At 36.2% G+C, this 18,942-nt stretch overlaps 1 protein-coding gene across 1 annotated transcript in view; it reads left to right on the forward strand.

Moving 5' to 3' along the window:
* Positions 1 to 18,942, forward strand: part of DACH2 (dachshund family transcription factor 2) — a 672,782-nt gene that overhangs the window by 478,911 nt on the left and 174,929 nt on the right. Inside the window, exon 4 of the mRNA XM_054470661.1 lies at positions 12,425 to 12,556. Coding sequence (XP_054326636.1) covers positions 12,425 to 12,556 — 132 coding nt within the window. The remainder of the gene's footprint in view (positions 1 to 12,424; positions 12,557 to 18,942) is intronic.

Raw genomic sequence — 18,942 nt, forward strand, 5'->3', positions numbered from 1 at the left:
CACATGTCATGACACTCATAGGCTCAAAATAAAGGGATGTAGAAAAATCTAGCAAGCAAATGGAAAACAGAAAAAAACAGGAGTTGCAACTCTAATTTCAGAAAAACAGATTTCCAACCAATAAAGATAAAAAAAGACAAGGAAGAGCATTACATAATGGTAAGTGTTCAATTCAACAAGAAGAGCTAACTATCCTAAATATATATGCACCCAACACAGGAACATCCAGATTCAGAAAGCAAGACATACAAAGAGACATACACTCCCACCAAATAAGAGTGGGAGACTTCAACACTCCACTGACAGCGTTAGATAGATCATTGAGGAAGAAAATGACCAAAGATATTGAGGACATAAACTCAGCATTGGACCAAATGGATCTGATAGACCTTCACAGAATTCTTCACCCTAAAACAACAGAATATTCATTCTTCTCATTGCCACATGGCACATACTCTAAAATCAACTAAATAATTGAACATAAAACAATCCCCAACAAATGGAAAAGAACCAAAATCATTCCAAACACATTTTCAGACCACAGCTCAATAAAAATAGAAATCAACACAATGAAAATCTCTAAAAAATATACAATTATATGAAAATTAAACAACATGCTCCTGAAAGATTTGGAGTAAATAATGAAATTAAGGCAGAAATCAATAAGTTCTTTAAAAATAATGAGAACAAAGATGCAACATACCAGAATCTCTGGGACACATAGAAGGCAGTGTTAAGAGGGAAATTCATAGCAGTAAATGCCCACATAAAAAAGTTAGGAAGATTTCAAATTAACAATCTAATTTCACAACAGAATTAATTAGAGAAGCAAGAACTGATCAACCCCAAATCTAGCAGAAGATGAGAAATAACAAAAATCAGAGCTGAACTGAAGGAAACTGAGGCCCATAAAAGCCATTCAAAAGATCAGTGAATCCAGGAATTGTTTTTTTTTTTTGAAAAAAATAAAATAAAATATGCCACTAGCTAGACTAATTAAGAAAGAAAGAGAGAAGATCCAAATAAACACAATTAGAAATGAGGAAGGGAATGATACTACTGACCCCACAGAAATCAAAACAACGATCAGAAGCTACTACAAACACTTCTACACACACAAACTAGAAAACCTAGAAGATACAGATAAATTCCTGGACACATACAACCTCCCAAGACTGAGCCTGGAAGAAATTGATTCCCAGAACAGACCAATAACGAGCTCTGAAATTGAATCAGTAATAAGCCTACCAACCAAATTTTTTTCAATCTGCTCCATATGGCTAGCCCAGTTATCCCAGCACCATTTATGAAATAGGGAGTCTTTTCCCCATTGCTGATGTGATGGGTCACATCAGCCCAGGACCTGATGGAATCACAGCCATATTCCACCAGATGTACAAAGAAGAGCTCATACAATTTCTACTGAAATTATTTCAAACAACTGAAGAGAAGGGACTCCTCCCCAACTTATTCTAAGAGACCGTCATCATCCTGAAACCAAAACCTGGCAGACACACAACAAAAAAAGAAAACTTCAGGTGAATATCCTTGATGAATATTGATGCAAATAAAAACCTCCACAAAAATATTTGCAAACCAGATCTTGCAACATATCAAAAAGCTAATCCACCATAATCAAGTAGGCTTCATCCCCAGGATGCAAGGTTGGTTCAACATACAAAAATCAATAAATGTGATTCATCACATAAACGGAACAAAAGACAAAAACCAAATGATTATCTCCATAGACGTAGAAAAGGTTTTTGATAAAATTGAACACCTCTGCATGTTAAGAACTCTCAATGAAGTAGGTTTTGAAGGAACATACCTCAAAATAATAAGAACCTTCTATGACAAACCCACAGTAAACATTATACTGAACATGCAAAAGCTGAAAGCATTCTCTTTGAAAACTGGAACGAGACAAGGATGCCCTCTTTCATCACATCTATTCAACATAGTATTGGAAATCCTAGCCAGAGCAATCAGGCGAAGGAGAGAAAAAAGGGCATCTGAATAGGAAGAGAGAGAGGAAGTCAAATGATCTCTGTTTGTGGACGATATGATTCTATATCTAGAAAACCCCATAGTTTCGGCCCCAAAGCCCCTTCAGCTGACACATAACTTCAGCAAAGTTGCAAGATGCGAAATCAATGTACAAAAATTACTAGCTTTCCTATACACCAACAACAGCCAAACTGAGAGCCAAATCAGAAAGACAATCCCACTTATAATTGTCACAAGAAATTAAAATACCTAGGAATACAGCTAACTAGGGAGGTGAAAGATCTCTGCAATGAGAATTACAAAACACTGTTCAAATAAATCAGAGAAGACACAAATGGATGGAAAAACATTCTTTGCTTGTGGATAGGAAGAATCAACATAATTAAAATAGCTAGACTGCCCAAAGCAATGTACAAATTTAACACTATTCCTATCAAACTACCAACAACATTCTTCACAGAACTAGGAAAAAATAAATTTATATGGAACCAAAAAAGAGCTGGAATAGCCAAGGAAATTCTAAGCAAAAAGAACAAAGCTGGAGAAATCACATTACCTGACTTCAAACTATACTAAAAGGCTACAGTGTCCAAAACAGTGTGGCACTGGTACAAAAACAGGTGCATAGATCAATGGAACAAAATAGAGAGTGTAGAAATAACTGAATATCTATGACCATCTGATCTTTGACATAGCTGACAAAAACAAGCAATGGGGAAAAGACTCCCTATTTCATAAATGGTGCTGGGATAACTGGGCTAGCCATATGGAGCAGATTGAAGCTGGACCCCTTCTTTAAAGCATATACAAAAATTAACTCAATATGGATTAATGACTTAAATGTATAACCAAAAACTATAAAAATCCTGGAAGACAACCTAGGCAATACCATCCTGGACCTAGGAATGGGCAAAGATTTCATGAGAAAGACACCAAAAGCAAGCACAACAAAAGCAAACATTAACAACTGAGATCTAATTAAACTTCAAGGCTTCTGCACAGCAAAAGAACCTATCAACAGAGTAAGCAGACAACTTACAGATTAGGAGAAAATATTTGCAAACTATGCATCTGACAAAATTCTAATATCCAGCATCTATAAGGGACTTAAACAAATTTACAAGATAAAAACAACCCCTCTAAAAAGTGGGCAAAGGACATGAACAGACACTTTTCAAAAGAAGACATACATGCAGTGAACAAGCATATGAAAAAACAACTCTATATCACTGATCGTTATAAAAATGCAAATCAAAATGGGTATCATAAAAAAGAAAAAAAATAACATATGCTGGCAAGGTTACAAAGAAGAGGGAACACTTATGCACTGTTGATAGGAGTGTGAATTAGTTCAATCTTTGTAGAAAGCAGTATGGGGATTCCTCAAAGAGCTAAAAGCAAAACTACTATTTGACCCAGCAATGCTATTACTGGGTATATACCCAGAAGAATATAAAGCATTCTACCAGAAAGGCACATGCATGCAAATGTTCATTGCAGCACTGTTCACAACACTAAAGACATGGAATCAACTTAAATGTCCAGCAATGATGGACTGGATAAAGAAAATGTGGTACATATACCCTATGGAATATTATGCAGCCATAAGAAGGAACAAGATCATGCCTTTTTGGGGAACATGGATGAAATTGGAGGCTATCATCCTTAACAAACTAAGGCAGGAACAGAAAACCAAATACTGCATGTTTTCACTTCTAAGTGAGAGCTAAATGATAGGAACTTATGAACACAAAGAAGGGAACAGCAGACACCGGGGTCTACTTTAGGGGAGAGGGTGGTGGAGGATATAAGCAAAAAAGATAACTATTGGGTACTGCGATTAATACCTGGGTGATGTAATAATATGTACAACAAACTCCCATGACATATGTTTATCTATGTAACAGACTTTCTCATGTACCCCCAAGCCTGAAATAAAAAGTTTAAAAAAGAAATAAAATATGGTTTACACACACACCATGGGATACTATTTAGCTGTAAGAAAGAATGACATGTCTTTTGCAGCAACATGCGTAGAACTGGAGGCCATTATTTTAAGTACAACAAGTCAGAAATGAAAATTCAAACACTGCATGTTCTCACTTATAAATGGGAGCTAAATGACATGTATACGTGCACACAGAGTGTAAAGTAATATTCATTGGAGATTCAGAAGGGTGGGAGGGCAGGTAGGAGATGAGGGTTGAGAAATTACTTAATGGGTACAATACAAACTGTTCGGATGATTGTTACACTAAAAATTCAGAGTTCACCAATACACAATATATCCATAAAACTGCACTGGTAACCCTTAAATATATACTTTTATTTTAAAAAAATGGAGTTAAATATAAGACCTGACGTGACAAAACTGATAGAAGAAAACATAGGGAAAAAATTTCTTGATATTGGTCTAGGCAATGATTTCTTGGATATGACACCAAAAGCATGGGTAACACAAGCAAACATGAAGTGGTACTATATCAAACTAAAAAGCTTCTACACAGCAAAGAAAGCAATCAACAGAGTGAAAGGGCAACCTACAGAATGGGAGAATATATTTTCAAATCATATACATAACAAAGGGTTAGTATACAAAATATATAAGGATATCCTGCAACTCAATAACAAAAAATAAACACTAAAAGCCCAGACCTTATCTCTATGCAATATATGGATGCATGAAACTGACACTTATACATCCTAAATATATTTAAATAAATAAATAAATGTATAGGCAACAGAGCTGAAAATATTTTTTTCTTGAAATAAGACATACAAATGACCAACAGGTATATGAAAAAACATGTTCAACATCACTAATCATCAGGGAAATGCAAATCAAAACCGTAATGAGATATCACCTCACACTTGTTAATAGGACTATTATTTTTAAAAATATATGTAAGAAATAATGGAGAAAATGTGGATTAAGAGAACGTTTGCACAATTATATTGGTGAGAATGTAAACTGGTTTAGCCAGTATGGAAAACAGTATGTTGGTTTCTCAAAAAATGAAAAATAGAACTATCATACCATCCAATGATCCCACTTCTGAATATATATAAGAGGTAAAATCATAATCTCAAAGAAATATCTGCACTCCCATGTTCATTGCTGCTTTATTAACAATAGCCAACATGTTAAAAAGCCTAAATGACCAACAATGGATGAATGGATTTAAAAAACCTGGTATTTATATATTATATACAATGGAATTTTATTCAGCTTTTACAAAGAATGAAATCTTCCCGTTTGTGACAACATGAATAAACCTGAAGCATGATATGCTAAACAAAATAAGTCAGACAGAGGGACAAACACCGTGACACCACTTATATGATGAATCTAAAATAGTCAAACTCATGGAAGCAGAGATTAGAATGGTGGTTGCCGTGCACTGAGAAGAAGAGGAAACAGGGTGCTATTAGTTGAGATGAGCAAAGTTTCAGATGTACAAGATGAATAAGTCCTAGAGATCTACTGTACAGCATAGTGTCTATAGTTAACAATACTGTATTGCATACTTAAAACTTTGCTAAGAGGGTAGGTCTTATGTTACATGTTTTTATCACACAAACAACAACTGTAATATATAAAGTGGACAGGCAGAAACTTATGGAGGTTTGTGGTATAGACTATGGTAATGGTTTCATGGATATATACATATGTCCAAACTCATCAAGTTTATGCATTACATATTTACAGCTTTTTGTATCTGAATCATACCTCAGTAAAGTAGTTTTTAAAAAAGAAAATAACAAATCAAATAACTTAATAAATATATTTAAATTATAAAAAGAAGAGTGTAGAGTACCATAAGGGCTATACGTTATGACTTGGTCAATAATTACAGTGACTAGACATTGAGGCAATAATGAAATCAAGTGAACAAGAATAGAAGGCATTGAGGATACAGAAGTAAATGCTCAGTTATCAGTCAGTGTAAAATGTGAATGTTTTCCCAGTAACATTGAATCTCTGCCTTTCCAAACCAATTTCAATGATTTAAATATATGTAATTTGAACATAATGTAAATGTGTTATTTTCAGATTCAGTGACTGAAAAGGACAACTTTTATACTTCTAGGTACATGTGTGACTTTTTACCTATATTGTAGCACTTTCACTTTTAAATGAATCTTTTCATTTTCATCTAACTTACTATTTTCTAGTTGTCCGGTGCAAGTTGAAATTTTGGTTCCCAAGTAAAATTTAACTAAGTAACTCCAGAATCAGCTTTATGTATTGCCCTTTTTATGTATCATTCCAGACCTGCATTTTGAGAACTTGTGGCCAGGTGCTAAATTGCTATTCTAAATCTATCAGTGTTACACTGAGAAGCTTCCTGAGGATAAGAATTTAATTGAACAGTTGAATAAAAGGCCAAATTGCTATGAAAAATTCATATGAACCAAAACATCTTTCCCACTGTTTTCCTATCCTTGACTATAGTTTTATCTGAAGACACAGATATTCAGGTGCTGTACTGAAGACTAAACAAATAGGATTTAAGAGTTTCATAAGCTTAAAGTCACTGCAATTATGGTATAAATTATGGTGATGGTTTCATGGGTATATACTTAGCTCCACGCTCATCAAGTTGTATACATTATATATGTACAGATTATTGTATCTCAATTGTACCTCTGTAAAGTAGTTTTTTAAAAATAAAACAAAAAATCAAATAAAATTTTTCTGCACCATGAGGCAATACAAAATATATGTTATATAGGCTATACCTCTAAACTTTGAATCAAGTGTAAGGAGCTATATAAAAGACAACAAAAAATGCATGACCATATGTGGTAAGGGGATCTCATCCTTTAGAGATTTTTTTTAACTCATGTGTGAGCTACTTTAGGACTTTAACAAATACATCTAGGTTCCATCAGGAAACTTGGACTTCTGCTCCATATCTTCACCTAAATAACCGACCTATAATGGTTCAATCTGAGACTCAGTTTCCTCATTTGCAAACTGAAGAATTAAACTAGCTCCTAAATCTTTTGTACAAATTAAAAATATGTGGGGAGTCTGGCTCATTAATTCTTTTAATATCATCATAGGAGACAAATATTTTACCATGAATTTTCTTTATCTGTGAGAGGGTTTAGATATTTGTATACCTTTCGTTTTCAGAGTTAGGAAGTATATATTGTTCACTGAAATCCATTATTTACCCTACAAATAATAAAATACCTATTAATTCAGTAATTATCATAGCCAGGATTCAGTTCTGAGGAGCCAATGTAAATTCTGGAAACTTATTGATACAGTTTTGATTATGAGGCACTCAGTCATGGTGGTCCTAAGCAAGGTCCATTTGTTTAAATCATTGCCATCGTATTTTCTGTCTAGACATACCCTTTGGGAGCTGAATGGGTTATTCGGGGGACTGGAATTTTACAAAGCTAAACTAGATGTGGCAAGAAAATCTCTTTGGCCGTCAAGATAATGTACAAATGTAAATCATTAGTTTAGATACTAAGGAAATTTCCCTTCAGATTTTTTTTTTGCCATGATTTAGAGACAATCTAATGTGATGAAAAGTTTGCTTCATTATGAGTTTTCTATTCATAAGGAGTACAGAATGGCAAAATAGAACCTTAGTTATTCTACCAAACACACTGTTAGATGGTTTAGGCTGTATTTACCTCAGCTTACATATTTGATAAGGATTCACTTTACCTCTTAGAATCAGGATCTTCTAGTGACAGTTATGATTTTTTTTTGAAAAACCAATATTTGCCTTCTTTTCCTTGAATCACATTTTTATGGTAGGATGAATTTTACTGAATTCTGAAATAATCCTTCAAAATCTACCAAATCAACAGAATATACCTTTTTTTCAGCACCACACCACACCTATTCCAAAATTGACCACATAGTTGGAAGTAAAGCTCTCCTCAGCAAATGTAAAAGATCAGAAATTATAACAAACTGTCTCTCAGACCACAGCGCAATCAAACTAGAACTCAGGATTCAGAAACTCATTCAAAACCGCTCAACTACGTGGAAACTGAACAACTTGCTCCTGAATGACTACTGGGTACATAACGAAATGAAGGCAAAAATAAAGATGTTCTTTGAAACCAATGAGAACAAAGACACAACATACCAGAATCTCTGGGACACCTTCAAAGCAGTGTGTAGAAGGAAATTTATAGCACTAAATGCCCACAAGACAAAGCAGGAAAGATCCAAAATTGACACCCTAACATCACAATTAAAAGAACTAGAAAAGCAAGAGCAAACACATTCAAAAGCTAGCAGAAGGCAAGAAATAACTAAAATCAGAGCAGAACTGAAGGAAATAGAGACACAAAAAACCCTTCAAAAATTAATGAATCCAGGAGCTGGTTTTTTGAAAGGATCAACAAAATTGATAGACTGCTAGCAAGACTAATAAAGAAGAAAAGAGAGAAGAATCAAATAGACGCAATAAAAAATGATAAAGGGGATATCACCAACGATCCCACAGAAATACAAACTACCATCAGAGAATACTACAAACACCTCTACGCAAATAAACTAGAAAATCTAGAAGAAATGGATAAATTCCTCGACACATACACCCTCCCAAGACTAAACCAGGAAGAAGTTGAATCTCTGAATAGATCAATAACAGGCTCTGAAATTGTGGCAATAATCAATGGCTTACTAACCAAAAAGAGTCCAGGACCAGATGGATTCACAGCCGAATTCTACCAGAGGTACAAGGGGAGCTGATACCATTCCTTCTGAAACTATTCCAATCAATAGAAAAAGAGGGAATCCTCCCTAACTCATTTTATGAGGCCAGCATCATCCTGATACCAAAGCCTGGCAGAGACACAACCAAAAAAGAGAATTTTAGACCAATATCCTTGATGAACATTGATGCAAAAATCCTCAATAAAATACTGGCAAACCAAATCCAGCAGCACATCAAAAAGCTTATCCACATGATCAAGTGGGCTTCATCCCTGGGATGCAAGGCTGGTTCAATATACGTGAATCAATAAACGTAATCCAGCATATAAACAGAACCAAAGACAAAAACCACATGATTATCTCAATAGATGCAGGAAAGGCCTTGGACAAAATTCAACAACCCTTCATGCTAAAAACTCTCAATAAATTAGGTACTGATGGGACGTATCTCAAAATAATAAGAGCTATCTATGACAAACCCACAGCCAATATCATACTGAATGGGCAAAAACTGGAAGCATTCCCTTTGAAAACTGGCACAAGACAGGGATGCCCTCTCTCACCACTCCTATTCAACAGAGTGTTAGAAGTTCTGGCCAGGGCAATTAGGCAGGAGAAGGAAATAAAGGGTATTCAATTAGGACAAGAGGAAATCAAATTGTCCTTGTTCGCAGATGACATGATTGTATATCTAGAAAACCCCATTGTCTCAGCCCAAAAATCTCCTTAAGCTGATAAGCAACTTCAGCAAAGTCTCAGGATACAAAATCAATGTACACAAATCACAAGCATTCTTATACATCAATAACAGACAAACAGAGAGCCAAATCATGAGTGAACTCCCATTCACAATTGCTTGAAAGAGAATAAAATACCTAGGAATCCAACTTACAAGGGACATCAAGGACCTCTTCAAGGAGAACTACAAACCACTGCTCAAGGAAATAAAAGAGGATACAAACAAATGGAAGAACATTCCATACTCATGGGTAGAAAGAATCAATTTCATGAAAATGGCCATACTGCCCAAGGTAATTTATAGATTCAATGCCATCCCCATCAAGCTACCAATGACTTTCTTCACAGAATTGGAAAAAACTACTTTAAAGTTCATATGGAACCAAAAAAGAGCCCGCATCACCAAGTCAAACCTAAGCCAAAAGAACAAAGCTGGAGGCATCACGCTACCTGACTTCAAACTATACTACAAGGCTACAGTAACCAAAACAGCATGGTACTGGTACCAAAACAGAGATATAGATCAATGGAACAAAACAGAGCCCTCAGAAATAATGCCACATATCTACAACTATCTGATCTTTGACAAATCTGACAAAAACAAGCAATGGGGAAAGGATTCCCTATTTAATAAATGGTGCTGGGAAAACTGGCTAGCCATATGTAGAAAGCTGAAACTGGATCCCTTCCTTACACCTTATACAAAAATTAATTCAAGATGGATTAAAGACTTAAACGTTAGACCTAAAACCATAAAAACCCTAGAAGAAAACCTGGGCATTACCATTCAGGACATAGGCCTGGGCAAGAACTTCATGTGGAAAACACCAAAAGCAATGGCAATAAAAGCCAAAATTGACAAATGCGATCTAATTAAACTCAAGAGCTTCTGCACAGCAAAAGAAACTACCATCAGAGTGAACAGGCAACCTACAAATTGGGAGAAAATGTTCACAACCTGCTCATCTGACAAAGGGGTAATATCCTGAATCTACAATGAACTCAAACAAATTTACAAGAAAAAAACAAACGACCCCATCAAAAAGTGGGCAAAGGACATGAACAGACACTTCTCAAAAGAAGACATTTATACAGCCAAAAAACACATGAAAAAATGCTCACCATCACTGGCCATCAAAGAAATGCAAATCAAAACCACAATGAGATACCATCTCACACCAGTTAGAATGGCAATCATTAAAAAGTCAGGAAACAACAGGTGCTGGAGAGGATGTGGAGAAATAGGAACACTTTTACACTGTTGATGGGACTGTAAACTAGTTCGACCCTTGTGGAAGTCAGTGTGGCCATTCCTCAGAGATCTAGAACTAGAAATACCATTTGACCCAGCCATCCCATTACTGGGTATATACCCAAAGGACTATAAATCATGCTGCTATAAAGACACATGCACACGTATGTTTATTGGGACACTATTCACAATAGCAAAGACTTGGAACCAACCCAAATGTCCAACAATGATAGACTGGATTAAGAAAATGTGGCACATATACACCATGGAATACTATGCAGCCATAAAAAAGATGAGTTCATGTCCTTTGTAGGGACATGGATGAAATTGGAAATCATCATTCTCAGTAAACTATCGCAAGAACAAAAAACCAAACACCACATATTCTCACTCATAGGTGGGAATTGAACAATGAGAACACATGGACACAGGAAGGGGAACATCACACTCTGGGGACTGTTGTTGGGTGGGGGGAGTGGGGAGGGATAGCTTTAGGAGATACACTTAATGCTAAATGATGAGTTAATGGGTGCAGCACACCAGCATGGCACATGTATACATATGTAACTAACCTGCACATTGTGCAAATGTACCTTAAAACTTAAAGTATAATAATAATAAAATTTTTAAAAATCTACCAAATTTTTCTTTTTTCTTTTTGGCCCGTGGTAGCAGAGTACCAGTAGATGATTAGGGACATTATCTAAAAATAATTAAGTTGAATTCACTAGACTTTTTGGAGGACATCGTTGGAGTATGGATTTTTCTGGTACTTTTAGTAGTTGTTTCCTTATATATGGTTGTGTTACTGTCTGATATAGACTTCCTAGGAGAAATAATTTGAAACTTACATATTCACTTTTTAATCTGTGGCCATTCCCCCACACCCCACCTCTTTATACCATTATGCTGAGAGCTTTATTTTAATATCTGACTTTTATTAATACAAAAGATTATAACTATACTACAGATGCTGGCTATATAGGTGGCATGCCATGTTTTCATTCATTTGGTCCCTCAGTGTATAAGTATGAGGCAGATAAAAAGGTAGAAAGAATACCTGAAGTCTTTTCCTTCTTCTCCCCATCCCTGCTAAGCTGATCCTCATAGGGTAGGCAGCCTATACTTTATAAAAGTGCCAGCAAGGATATGCACTAGAAAAGGGTTCCTTTAGATATGCACTAATGAGGATACACACTCAAAGGGGTTTCTTTTAGAATTTCAGAGTGCTCCCACTGACAATGTTGTTTTAGATGGAATTTACTACATAGTGAATTCTGTCCAAAATAACTGTCCAAAACTCTTAGCAGACAAAAGAATACATTAGCAAGAGTCTTGGAATTTTTTAAACTATTTGCATTTTACTATCTTTGTTTTATTTGTGTTTCAAATTGGGGATCAGATATATATTTAATATTTTTTTAAATTTATAAACTATTCATTGTAGCATGAAGGAATTATAAGAATTTAAAGTTACATTGTTAAAATATTAACAAATTCAAGTTAATTTTGGTTTGTGCTATGTAGCATAGCTCTGTTAAATAAATTTATCCAGCTTTCAATTACATTAAGAAATGATCCCCATTTTCCAAAGGATCATCCATAGCTCAAACCTCAGTATCATGCAGTATTTTCATGTGAAAAACCTGCCCTTGTACCCCCAAATCTAAAATAAAAGTTGAAATTATTAATATAAATCAATAAATGGAATGAAATAATTCTGCTTTTAGGTATAACAGCTGCAGCAATGGCTGAGGCGATGAAACTGCAGAAGATGAAGCTTATGGCTATGAACACTCTTCAGGGAAATGGAAGCCAAAATGGGACTGAATCAGAGCCTGATGATCTTAATTCTAACACAGGTGAGTGTCTTCCAGAATCCCAGACAGGTGACTCTTACTGTTTTATTGTGGGGCAGCAGAGAGGTGGGATGAGGATGGAGGAGAGAATAATAAGTCTACTTTGGTTATAAAGATACTCAAGAGGGATGCTTAGCTCTATTGCTAACATTTGTACACTGAAATTAGAAAACAGTTACAAGTCATAATCTCATTTTGGAAACATTTAGTTATCTTCACTGTTTTGCTGTGGTATAATTGTATTATAATTCCTATAGTGCTAGCCATTGTGCTCTCTGCCTGACAAAGACTGGTCCACTCCAGTATCACCCCAGGTTTCTTACTCCATCCTATTCTAAATAATTTACCACTGAAAGGCAATGCTGACAGTCCAGGTTGGCTGGGCTGAAGTCTTTTCAGCTGGAGTACCACTTCCTTAGCTAAAGGAAAGTGCTGGCTGACTCCAGGCATTATCAACAGGGATTAATGAAAAGAGGTAGAACCGGGAGCAAGCAAAGAAGAAAAGATGGATGAAAAGAAAATAAAACAGAGGTGACCTGTAGAGTGGAAAGTCCTCTCCTCTCATGTTACTTGTTTCTTTCTTTTACCCCGTGATCATTGTACCTTGGCCTTGATCATAAGACCCCTCAGATCCCTTTGGAAGGTAGGTGGGATTATAACTATCAACATACATGAATGGATGGATGGACGGATGGAAAGATGGATGGATGGATAAATGGATGGATCAATGGATGATAGAAGGATGGACACATAAATAAAGGAAAGATTTAAGAAACATTTAATTTTATTTTAGGTTTAGGAGTACATGTTCAGGTTTGTTAAATAGGTAAATACATGATTTGGGGATTTGGTGTACATACCGATTATTTTGCCACTTGGGTACTAAAGATAGTACCTGACAGTTTTATTTCTTTTCTGAACTTCTCCCTCTGCCCACCCTTCTCCCTCAAGTAGGCCCCAGTGCCTATTGTTCCCTTTTTTTCTGTTCATATGTTCTCATCATTTAGCTCCCACTTATAAGTGAGAACATGCAGTATTTGATTTTATGTTCCTGCATTAGTTTGCTATGGGTAATGGCCTCACTCCATCCATTTTCCTGTAAAGGAAATTATCTCATTGTTTTTTATTGCTGCATAGTATTCCATGGTGCACATTTCCCACATTTTCTTTATCCACTCTCTCATTGTTGGACATTCAGGTTGATTCCATGTCTTTGCTATTGTGAATAGTGCTGCAATAAACATATGTGCATGTGTGTCTTCATGGTAGAACAATTTATATTCCTTTGGGTGTATACCCAGCAGTGGGATGGTTGGGTCAAATAGTACTTCTGTTTTTAGTTCTTTGAGGAATCACCATACTGCTTTCCCTAATGGTTGAACTAATTTACACTTCCATCAGCAATGTATAAACATTCCCCTTTCTCTACAACCTTGCCAGAATCTGTTATTTTTTGACTTCATAGTAATAGCCATTCTGACTGGTGTGAGATTGTATCTTATCGTGGTTTTGATTTGCATTTCTCTAATAATCAATGGTGTTGAGCTTTTATCATATGCTTCTTGGTCACATGTATGTCTTCTTTAGAAAAGTGTCTGTTCATGTACTTTGCCCACATTTGAACAGGGTTGTTTTTTGCTTGCACATTTGTTTAAGTTCCTTGAAGATTCTTGATATTAGACCTTTGTCAGATATATAGACTGCAAATATTTTCTCCCATTCTCTAGGTTGCCTTCTTACTCTGTTGATAGTTTCTTTTGCTGTGCAGAAGCTCTTTACTTTAATTAGGTCCCATTTCTCACGTTTTACTTTTGCTGCAATTGCTTCTGGCATCTTCTTCATGAAATCTTTGCTAATTCCTGTGTCCAAAATGGTATTTCCTAGGTTATCTCCCAAGGTTTTTACAATTTGAGGTTTTATATTTAGGAATTTAATCCATTTTGAGTTGATTTTTGTATATGTCATAAAGAACGGGTCCAATTTCAGTCTTCTGCATACAGCTAGCCAGTTATCCCAGCACCATTTATTGAATAGGGAGTCCTTTTCCATTGCTTGTTTTTGTCAGCTTTATTAAAGATCAGATGGTTGCAGGTCTGTGACTTTATTTCTGGGTTAGCTATTCTGTAACATTGGTCTAGTGTTTGTTTTGTACCTGTAGTATGCGGTTTTGTTTACTGTATCGGTGTAATATAATTTGAAGGCAGGTAACATGATGCCTTCAGCTTTGTTCTTTTTGCTTAGGATTGCTTTGGGTATTTGGGATCTTTTTTGGTTCCATATGAATTTTAGAATAGTTTTCTCTAGATATGTGAAGAATATCATTGATAGTTTGATAGTAATAGCATTGAATCTGGAAATTGCTTTGGGCAGTTTGGCCATTTTAACAATATTATTCTTCCTATCCAAGAACAGGAAATGTGTTTCCATTTGGTAATGAATTGCCTCAGCATTTGCTTGTCTGGAAAGGATCTTATTTCTCCTTCACTTATGAAGCTTAGTTTGGCCGGATATGAAATTCTTTTTTTTTTTTTTTTTGAACACTCTATCGCTCAGGCTGGAGTGCAGTGGCACAGTCTCGGCTCTCTACAACCTCCACCTCCTGGGTTCAAGCAATTCTCCCTGTCTCAGCCTCCCAATTAGCTAAGATTACAGGTGCCCACCACCATGCCTGGCTAATTTTTGTATTTTTAGTAGAGAAGGGGTTTCACCTTGTTGGCCACACTAGTCTCGACCTCCTGATCTCAGGTGATCCACCTGCCTCGGCATCTCAAAATGCTAGGATTATAGGTGTGAGCCACTGCGCCTGGCCACTGGTATGAAATTCTTGGTTGGAATTTCCTTTCTGTAACAATGTTGAATATAGGCCCCCAACCTCTTCTGGCTTGTAGGGTTTCTGCTGAGAGGTTTGCTGTTATTCTGATGTGCTTCCTTATGTAGGTGTCCTGCCCTTTTCCTCTAGCTGCCTTTACCATTTTTTTCTTACATGTCAGCTTTGTAGAATCTGATGATTATGTGTCTTGGGGAAAATCTTCATGTGAAGTGCTTGTGAAGGTTTACATAATTTCACATTTCTCAGATATTTTGTTTGTTCCTTTTCATTTTTTTTCGTTTTTAAAAATAATCAAAAGACTGAAATTTGATTAGATAAAGATGCTATTAGTAGAGGAATATATGAAGGCTCTAGCAATTGTTGCCCGACTGGCTACCAGTGGCAGAGTTGGGTGGTGGTAGCCAAGTTTGGGTCAAAGCAGGACTGCTGGGCCAGAAGCTGGCACTGAGCCCTGGCTGAAAAACGGTGGTGGAGCAGTGTTAATGTTCCCTGACATTGCAACTGTGGCCTCTACTGGGGCTGTGGCACATGTGCTGGTTTGTTCCAGGGTCCAAGACTTATGGAGGTCCCCTTAGACTTGGGAGTTACCCCCACAAAACCTTCAGGTGGCTCTTTGCCTCAGTCTAAAAGCATGGTGGAAGGGTGCGGGGGAGCAGGGTGACTCCCCATTCCCAGTCTTGCACAGGTCCCTGTGGGGAGCACGAATCTCCCTGGGGGCTCTCACTCACTCACCCTTTCCATGTTAGGGAGGTTCTCCTGGCTATTTTAACAATATTGATTCTTCCTATTCAAGAACATGAAATGTTTTTCCATTTAGTAATGAATTCCCTCAGCATTTGCTTGTCTGAAAAGGATCTTATTTCTCCTTCGCTTATGAAGCTTAGTTTGGCTGGATATAAAATCCTTTTTTTTTTTTTTTTTTTTTTTGAGACAGAGTCTCACTCTATCGCCCAGGCTGGAGTGCAGTGGCACGATCTTGGCTCACTACAACCTCTGCCTCCTGGGTTCAAGCAATTCTCCCTGCCACAGCCTCCCAAGTAGCTGAGATTACAGGTGCCCACCACCACGCCCGGCTAATTTGTGTACTTTTAGTAGAGAAGGGGTTTCACCATGACAGCCAGGCTAGTCTCAAACTCCTTACCTCAGGTGATCCACCTGCCTCAGCCTCCCAAAGTGCTGGGATTACAGGTGAGAGCCACTGTGCCCGGCCAATATTTTTTAAGATGCTGATACCTAACAGGTTGGTGGCCAGCTTTGTTCCTCTCTGTCCTCTGTTTCTTCCTGCTGCCTTGATGGATCCCGACATGATTTCTCTGTTGATTGGCCTGCACGGCAGTGGTCTCTAGCCCTTTGCTTTCTTCTCCATGAGAGCAGTGCACATGAACTGCTTCTAGTTCATCATCTTGGCCCTGTCTTCCAAACATTTTTAGTAAAAAAAAAAAAAAAAGGCAATTAAAGATGGTTTTAGGATCCAGAGATTTCCAAGCTAACTCAGCAGTTAAATTCAATATAATGTGATAGGTAAATTGGCAGCAGCTTTACATCTCTTTTTCTAGCCTCCTGGAAATTCAAGCATGGTGGGGCTTTATTTTGCAGGGAAGTGGGAAGAGCAATTAAAGAGGAAAATCATTGAATGAAATTAGTATGAGAAACTACTCTGACTTCAGGACAGTGTAGATCACCTCATGTAAAATTACAGTTTTCATGGTGAAATACAAGATGAGAATTGCTCTTCAACCAGTACTAACAGTGACTTTTTTCTACATAGCCTGGATGCAATTTACTGGGGAATCAATGGAAAATTCATATTTTACTGGGTTCTTGGAAACTGAAAACAACCCATAGATAAGAATAAAATTAACACTAAATAATAATAATAGCAACAGTAAGAATAGTTGCTAGTTACTATGTACTAAGTGTCTCACATAGTAACTCATTTAATTTTGACCTAAATCTTGAGAACAAGGTACTTTCAATACTCCCATTTTATAGATCAGGAAACAGAAGCACAAAGGTTCAGCCTTGCCCATAATCACAAAACTAGTAAATTGCAGACCTAAGTTTGAGGCTTGTGTCTAGTTAAATCCAAAGTGTTTGCTTTTCCCACATTATGCTTCCTCTTCAATGCTTGTTTGTAATGAGAATTTGACTTTATCAAACCCCTGGAATAAAAAATGTTAAAATGAAGATACAGTGAGAAAACTGATTATCAGTTTCCTAATCCTAATGCCAGTTAACTCATACTGGCTTTCAAATCTTAAAGTAACTCAGAAGTGACCAATATTCTAAAGGAAGCCTCTTATAATCTAATGTTGTTATAAAGCAGTGTTTTGTACCAATAAAAATTAGTGAGAGTTCACACAGTAATTTCTTTCATGTTTGTCTCAGGAATACCAGTTTCTGGAAACAGATTTTCTACAAAGTTTTTAATGTGTCTCCTTTGTAATAAGCTGTCATATTTGAGAGCTATACTGGCGCCTAATTTTAAACTTGCTAAATAGTTAATAATTTTCCTGGCTAGATATAATCTGGCCTAATTCTGAATATCTATCATTGTGATAAAATAAAGATTTCCATCTGTGTATGATGTTATACTTGGTGCAATAGAAATTGAGTGACAGAAGTCATTGTCCTTGGCCATGCAGAGATTACAATCTAATTATCCTTATCTTGTTGTAATGAAGTGAAGCTGACTTGTAGTATTATAATAATAATTATTATATAGATTTAAATGAAGTTTCTGAAGCATTTCAAAGTCTGAATAAATGAAATTCCTGCTCTACTGGAAAGTGAAACTACTACAATTTCATAAATGATCATTTGTAAATGAAAATGTATTTCAAGCATTTTAGATCTGAAAATTTTTGGTAATCTGAGGACTAGTGTGTCTTTGTTGCCCTTTGGGTCACCTATCTCACCATATAAACTGAGATCAAAGACTGGGCTTGATTTCTCTGTTTCCAACTTTTATCTACTTTAGTTCCTTCCAAGAAGCGACAGAAGTAGATCATTTCAACAAGGGGGATCAGGGTTCATAGCATTTATGGTCTGATTATTAGTTATGAGAATGTTCTCTCTGAATGCTCATGGTTCAAGTAGGACTGGGAAATTGGCTATTTAATCCAAAGGAAAGCTAGATCTTGGAGAAACATTAAAACTTTTTTCACAAAATAAGTACTAGATCTAATCAGGCAAAAGAAAAGCAGTCAGTTTGGTAAATATTCAATTGTGTGGGCTGTGAGGTATCCTGAGGGATACAAATTGAATATTTCCATCATTTATGTGGTGACATAGAAGTGAGTGTTAGATTATGATAAAATGCAGTTATTTTCAATTTTGTTGTAAAGAATTCCAGTTGTATATTTGAAGTGACTAGCAAATAATAGACATTCCATGAAGGGCAAGTACATAAATGAAATAAGCAGTGTGGCTAGTGACTATTTCTAAACCACTCCATGAGGGATTAGAGTAATTCTTGAATATGATTCTCAACAAAATTCAATTTAATATTTATTAGGCTCCACAATGTACAATATTCCAACAGTTAAAAAGGCAATAT

This window comes from Pongo pygmaeus, chromosome X (genome assembly GCF_028885625.2).
Source record: "Pongo pygmaeus isolate AG05252 chromosome X, NHGRI_mPonPyg2-v2.0_pri, whole genome shotgun sequence".
Lineage (NCBI taxonomy): Eukaryota > Metazoa > Chordata > Mammalia > Primates > Hominidae > Pongo > Pongo pygmaeus.